The sequence below is a fragment of the Lygodium microphyllum genome, chromosome 22, assembly GCF_053477565.2.
Source record: "Lygodium microphyllum isolate KBCC chromosome 22, Lygodium_microphyllum_v1.1.10, whole genome shotgun sequence".
NCBI classification, from domain to species: Eukaryota; Viridiplantae; Streptophyta; class Polypodiopsida; order Schizaeales; family Lygodiaceae; genus Lygodium; species Lygodium microphyllum.
Genome location: NC_141156.1, coordinates 100,635,759 through 100,642,747, shown reverse-complemented (window position 1 = coordinate 100,642,747; position 6,989 = coordinate 100,635,759). Strand labels below are relative to the sequence as shown.

The 6,989-nt window shown below is 46.6% G+C and overlaps 1 protein-coding gene across 1 annotated transcript; it reads right to left on the bottom strand.

The window, feature by feature from the left end:
- Positions 1-1,744: 1,744 nt before the first annotated feature.
- Positions 1,745-6,344, bottom strand: LOC148017443 (putative inactive receptor kinase At2g26730). The gene is made up of 2 exons (XM_087662779.1): positions 4,355-6,344; positions 1,745-3,042 (listed from the first exon to the last, which is right to left on the bottom strand). Exons 1-2 carry the CDS (start codon positions 5,760-5,762, stop codon positions 2,324-2,326), a joined length of 2,127 nt encoding a protein of 708 aa, XP_087518905.1. The 5' UTR covers positions 5,763-6,344; the 3' UTR covers positions 1,745-2,323.
- Between the last annotated feature and the right edge of the window lie 645 nt (positions 6,345-6,989).

The following is a 6,989-nucleotide window of genomic DNA, read 5'->3' as shown; positions in this document are numbered from 1 at the left end:
CACTAATTTTTATGCCCCCCTTCATGCACCATCTATTACCTTGGCACTTTAGAGCCTTCAAACACTTGCCAAGCTAATGCATGCATGGATGAACACAATGAAGGTATAAATAACTAAGCTTTAGTGTTGATGAATGCTAATTTCAAAGGAAAAACAAGACAAATATTGAAGGCTTTTATATGAGAAGAATACTATGTTCAAAGATTGTAAAAACCTAGAAGAGAATTTTACACTACCTATTATTTTGAACCCCTAGAGAAGATTGTAAAAACCTAGAAGAGAATTTTACACTTCCTATTATTTTGAACATGAAGAACCCTTGGAGAAGCCCTTGTCACTAAACATTCGATAGCACATGACTCAACTAATACAAGGCATGAGCCATGCACTAGACTTTGGTATAGTTTAACCACATTGTTAGCTAGCGCCACTTTTACTTAATAGTCACATGAGCCACACAATAATTTTATTGTAATTATCCACATTATTAGTGAATGCTACTGTAGCTTTATGGTCAAATTGCCCATTTATTTCAATTGATGTCATAGCACATATCAACGATGGTCAAGTCCCCATCCACTACTATGTAGTAGGCACCTTACTGCATAGAAGCCTCCTCTAGTCAATAAAAAAGGGATGAACATAGTCTATATTTCATGAAAAGCCTTATCATGCACATAAGCAACTTTATTATCTTTACCACGTTGTTAGCCAATTTCCCCTACTTTTTATTGTAATTTATTCACACCGTTAGTGAACGCTACTTTTATCTTTATAGTCAAATCACCCATTTATGTCAATTGATCTCATAGCACATATGAACCATGGTCAAGTCTTCATCCCTACCACCACTAAGTAGTAAGCACCTTTATTGCATAGAAATCTACATTATTAGTGGATGCTACTTTAGCTTTATAGCCAAATCACCATTTATTCCAATTTTTGTCATAGCACATATCAACTATGGTCACAAGCCCTCATCAACTATAGAGTAGGCACCTTGATCGCATAGAAATCTCCACTAATCAAGCAAAAAAGGATGGATAACATTTCATTAAAAAACTTATCATGCACATACTCAACTTTATTATGACTTTACCACATTGCTAACCAATTCCACCTACTTTTTTGTAATTTATCATCATTTACAAATGCTACTTTAGTTTTATAATCAAATTGCCCATTTATTTCAATTGATGTCATAGCACATATGGACTATTTTCAAGTCTTCATCAACTGCTGCTAAGTACTAGGCACCTTTATTGCATAGAAATCCCCACTAGTCAATAAAAAGAAGGTAGGTGGCTATAAGTCAACAATTCATGGAAGAACTTATCATACATGTGATAGTTTGAACTTTCTTGAAATTTGAAAAACAAAAATTAACAAAGGTAGTTGTGGAGAAAACAAAATGTGCAACTACTCAAGACTTTATTGGCATGATATGAATGTGCAGAGGTGAGGGGCCAATATGCTTTGAGGTTAGTAGTTCCCAAGGGCACGCCTTTCATGTTGTTTGTCCACAACAATCCAAAAGGCTTGACAAAAGTGAGGGCACTCTTACTTTCAAAGGAAAAGGACAAAATGTGCATCAACTCACGGCACATCATGCAATAGTAACGATAGCATCTTAGTTGCATTCCTTTCCTTCATCACATTTAAAAGAAGGATAAATGTTAAATAAGACAAACTTAGTATACACCTAAGAGGGATGCACTCAAAATATTAATACTTTTGGGAATAAACTATTTAGGTTCCAAAGTAACAAGATTGCTTCTTAGAATCAATTAATAAAAAGATGATACAATGCGGTGAAATGTTTGTTTGGCAAACTACACTTGGGTTTCGACTATGTTGGCATGATACACACGTGCCTCTAGGAGCCATATGCTAGAGGCAAGGGGCCAAGGTGCTTTGAGGTTAGAAGTCCCCAAAGGGCACACGTCTTTCGCATTGGCGATGCGAGGATGGTGCTTGTGCTTTCAAAGATCCCCCATTGCTTGAAGGGCTTGTAGGTCTCTTTCTTGAGGGGCTGCAATATACTTTTTTTTTTATTTTTTTCAAGCAAGAAGGCTACATATGCAAAAGTCGAGGAAAAGAATGTGCCTCGGAGAAAAAGGAGGCGGAAGTTATTGCAAAAGAATGTATGAGAAAATATATGAAAAGACAAACAGAGATTTGGCTGGGGGGATTTGGGGTAGGGGGGCAACAAGCGCAGAGGTGCGGTTTGTGTGTTGAGTTATACGCGGATTCGAGCCAATCTTATAGATGAGAGTTGATTTTGGCGAAGCGCGTCCGGGACCCAGTCGGATTCGAAGGAAGATTATAGATCAGAAGTGATTTCCGAGAAACGTCCGGGGTACTGGTGGTGGTGGTAGGGGGAGACGAGGTCCACGTCATCGGAAGGCGGGCGGCGGCCGGGGTACTGGTGGTGGGGTTCCACGTCATCGCGGTCCACGTCATCGTCGCCACCGAGGAACGGGGGCTTGCGGAGGTCCCGGATGAGGAGCGCCACGTCGGCGATGGCGGGGCGCTGGTCGGGCGACGTGGCGACGCAGGGGAGGGCCACCTGGAGGAGGCGCCTCATCTCCTCCTGGACGTGCTCCAATTTCATGACCTGGAGGTCGAAGACCTCGGAGGCCCACTCCTCGCGGACGACGGACTGGACCCAGCGCGGGAGGTCCACGCCGTCCTCGCTGGCGGCCGCCTGGGAGGGGGAGCGCCCCGTCAGCAGCTCCAACAGCAGCACGCCGAAGCTGTACACGTCGCCCTTGGGCGTCACCTTGCGCACGTCCGTCACCTCCGGCGCCACGTAACCCACCGACTTGTGCGAGGCGGGTCCCGGCGACACCGTCACCAGCTGCACCAGCCCGTAGTCCGACAGGCACGCCCGGTTGTCCCTGCTCAGAAGCACGTTCGCTGACTTGATGTTCCCATGCACCACCCCTTGGCTGTGTAAGTACTCCACCCCCGACGCAACCGCCCCCGCTATGTGCAACCGGCTCTCCCAGTCCAGCATCCCCCGCGCTGACCCCTTATTGCCTGTGAACACCCAAAAACAAACATGAAAAACCGCCATTGAGAACCACTTTAATTAATCGGACTTCATTTCTTTATTAAATTTAAACTTCTTTTGTTGAATTTTGGTATTTACTTTTTCAAAAGAAATGCGGCAGTCAGCGGCTATCCGGCATATTCTTGCCAGCGCACTTCCGTCACATGCCAGTTAGACCATTTCTCTCCCATCATTATATGCACGTCCAGGATAATATAGATGCATCCCTAAATTAACAAATGTAACGTCACACCAACGCAAACTCACCCAAAAACATCTCACGCCAAAAGGCAACACATTGTTGAAAATACCAAGTCAAGCTATTGGGGCATTGTCATATCTAAGTGCAATGTCTATGTTCACAGACATCGCCAAAGACATTGCCTTTCATGCATGCCTTTCAAATTCAAGAGCTATGGCGACGACGACATATGTTGCAAGTTTTCGCGTAATGCCCAAGTCTGTTGATCTAGGACACGGCGCTCCAAAGTGCACCTAACTATTATCCTCACTTATATTGACAAGGTTCACCCTTTAATTACTAGGTTTGACCTTTGTAAGAGTTATCCAACTTTGAGGGACAATGAACATAATAATGACTATCCACTACTCATAACAACATTGATATGTTCCATGCAACTTTGAGGGGCAATGAACATAATAATGACTATCCACTACTCATAACAACGTTGATAAAGCATCAATTATTGATGCATGATAAGTAAAAGCTGCAGGCTTGAACAATTGCCGTCTACACTTCTGGGAAACCTTGATGTTCCATGTAGCTTCAAAAAGGCAATGAATGTAGTCTTACACCAAGACTCTTTCGAAAAATGGTAATCGTCGACGCATGATTGCAATACTAAGGATCAAACAAATGGACATCAAAAACAGATGGCAAACTGACATGAAATTTGTCGTATTCCACCATTGGGAAACCATATTCCCTTTATCACAGCATCATGAGCTCATTTTAGGGTCAATAGTTAGCATCTCACATCGTGAGCTCATTGCGATATTAATGGATGACCTTCCATGGAGACACCCCACATATAGCAGATTGCAATGTGGAGGTGGATCACAAGCACAAGTGTAATCCATGTTTCGACCCCCCTACCCACAACTACAGAAGCTCCTATACCTGCATTCGTCCCCCACAACAACAGACTTGGTACGTTGTAGACGCCTTGCATAATAAGCTTTTGATATGATGTTGTGATGATGACCAATTCATGAGTGAAAAAGTGTGTTGGAATGAGCGAAGAAGAAGAAGAGAAGAGAAGAAGAAACGCTGCATACCATGGAGCAAAGCAGACAGGCTTCCATTGGGCATGTAATCGAAGACGAGGAGCTTCTCCTGTTTAGCGAAGTAGTAGGCTCGGAGGGGGACGAGGTTCTCATGCCGCAGGCCACCGAGCATCTCCATGCGGGCCGTATAGTCCTCCTGGTCGCTTGTGACGTCCCGAAGCCTCTTGACAGCCACGACGAGGCCATTGTCGAGCATGGCCTTGTACGCAGTCCCCAGGCTCCCTTTCCCGAGCACCTCCGCAGACGCCCTCAGCAGATCCTCCAGGTCGAACGTCTGCTTCCCTGACTTGTCTACGAAGACGAGCTTGTTCTTCTCTTCCTGCTCCTTCTTGGCCGCTGCAGCCGCCGCCATGGGAGTTCCTCCTCCTGCCACGCTGTTTGTGCCATTCGCAGCTGATCCTGGCATGGCTGTCCCTTCTCTTGCCCTCTCGAACTCGTCCCTCCCTGCCGCATACAAATCTTTATTGTCACCGCTGCTGCCTTGCGCTTTTCTCCTTAAGCTGATCCACAGAACCAGAGTTACTACGACCAAGAAAGCTATGGCCCCGATCACTATCCCTGCAATGGCGCCGCCAGAGAGATTGCTTTTACTGGAAGAGGCCGCGGCGTTCGGCGGCGGCGGAGGGGAGGAGATCGGGGAGACGGGGCAGTCGTTCGAGGATGGAGGACCGCACAGCTGCTGGTTGTCTGCAAAGCTGCTGGCGGGGAACCTGGCGAGAGAAGACGGGATAGAGCCGCTGAGAAGGTTGTTTGCGACGCTGAAGTTTTGCAGAGACGGCACGTTCAATGGCGGGATGGCTCCCGAGAGGGAGTTTTTCTGCAAAAAGAGAGACTTGAGGCGCGTGAGGTTGCCGATGGAGGAAGGGATGGATCCGTTGAAGCTGTTGGAGGAGAGATCAAGCTGCTGCAGGAGAGGCCAGGCGGAGAAGTCCGAAGGCAAGGGGCCTGAGAAACCGTTGTCCTGCAGGTAGAGAGCCCGGAGCAAGGCGCAGTTGGCCAGGTCCGCAGGCAGGCTTCCCGTTAGCTTGTTTGATCTCAGACTCAGTGTGTCCAGGGCATGGAGGCTCCCTATCGTCCCCAGCGGGATAGGCCCGTACAACGATTTTCCCGGCAAACGCAGAGAGATGACTCTCTGCGAGGTCCCGTCTGCCGCCGTGCCGTTGCACCCTACCCCTTTCCAGGAGGTGCACACGCTCGTCATGGCAGACGCGTTCCATGTCGTCAGGGACACGCTCGTCAGATTCCTCTTAAGCGCAAGGAGGGCCGCAGCATCTGAGGAGCGGTCTGCTGTGCATAGAAGAACCAGACAACAGAGGGTATATAACGGGAGGAGGAGAATGGAGAAGCGGGATGATGTATTGGGTCGCTGCATTGTTCGTTCTGCTGCAGGCCATGCCATGCAGGAAGAAGGGAAGGTTTTGTGTTGGCTATTCTGAGGTAAAAGGTCAGGTATGTCTTCTTACAGGGATGTGGAGAGAGAGAGAGAGGCGGGTGGCCAAGGGGGAAGGAGGTGCTCTATTAGTGGAGAGGACGAGTTGACCCGACAGAAGGGGAGCGGGAAACAAGAGCCGGGGCGGGGGGGGGGGGGGGGGGGAGCTATGGCAGAGACGGGAGATACAGAAGAAGAGAGAGCTTTAAGAGAGGAATTCTAAGAGAGAAGAACAGAGAGGGAGATGGAGATGGAGGACATCTGTTGGAGGAGAAGATGAGGAGGAGGAAGTCGAAGACAATCTGCAGCAGAAGAGGACGAAGACGAAGACTGGGGCGGCGCGGGGGGGGGGGGGGGGCGGGGATTTGGGTGGTCAAACAAGGCCTGTGATTGGAGGCGAATAGTAGGTTAGCAGTAACCAAAGGCGACGTGAAGCTGCAAGACATTGAAGAAAGAGAACAGGGCATGGAATGATGGAAGGCTCCTACTGGAGAAATGGTCAGCTTGGAACTTTTCACCAATATTTTGCCGCCCTTTTTTTGTGCCACAAAAGCCTACCCGTGGTGCTTTCACACTCGTCTGTTGGATTTCCTTTGGCCACTCTTTCCATTTCCTTCCCAGGTTTATACCTTGGCTCGGTTTATTTGAGTATCCTTTTTTGCCCGAATGGATATTGTTGTGTGAGTCGAATATTGGGGCTCCAGCCTCTATATAATATCAAGGGATTTTTTTTTAATGGTATCGTAGAAAACTTAATGTTAGGAGTGTGCTTAATTTATACTAGCGATTTGAGTGCATTTTGCTCGGCTAAAACACTAGGCCTACCTTTGGGATAGCCGTATCACATCTAATCACCTCAATACCAAGAAAGTATCTCAACTAACCTAAATCTTTCATCTTTTTCTTTAGAAGATTCTTAACTTCAGCAATTCCACTATCACTCTTCACTTGTAATAATCAAGTCATCCATATAGGTGACTATGATTACCAAATATGCATCTCTCTTTCTCGCATAAAGTGAGTCATAGATGTAAGAGCGCGTATGTACGGCTACATGAGAGGTAGCCATTGCACTTGGCTTGAAATGCTTAAAGCAATAAGTTGGCAAGCGAAATTGCCATGCTACTAATTTCACTCGATAATCTTTTTTTTCTCTCTTTTTTCCTTTTTTTTTCTTTTTTTCTCTCTTATTTCCTA

Coding starts and splice junctions, on each gene's coding strand:
- LOC148017443 (XM_087662779.1), bottom strand. CDS start 5,762: ATGGCATGGCCTGCAGCAGAACGAACAATGCAGCGACCCAATACATCA. Junction 3,043..4,354: donor CCTGTCTGCTTTGCTCCATG/GTATGCAGCGTT, acceptor GGGTGTTCACAG/GCAATAAGGGGTCAGCGCGG.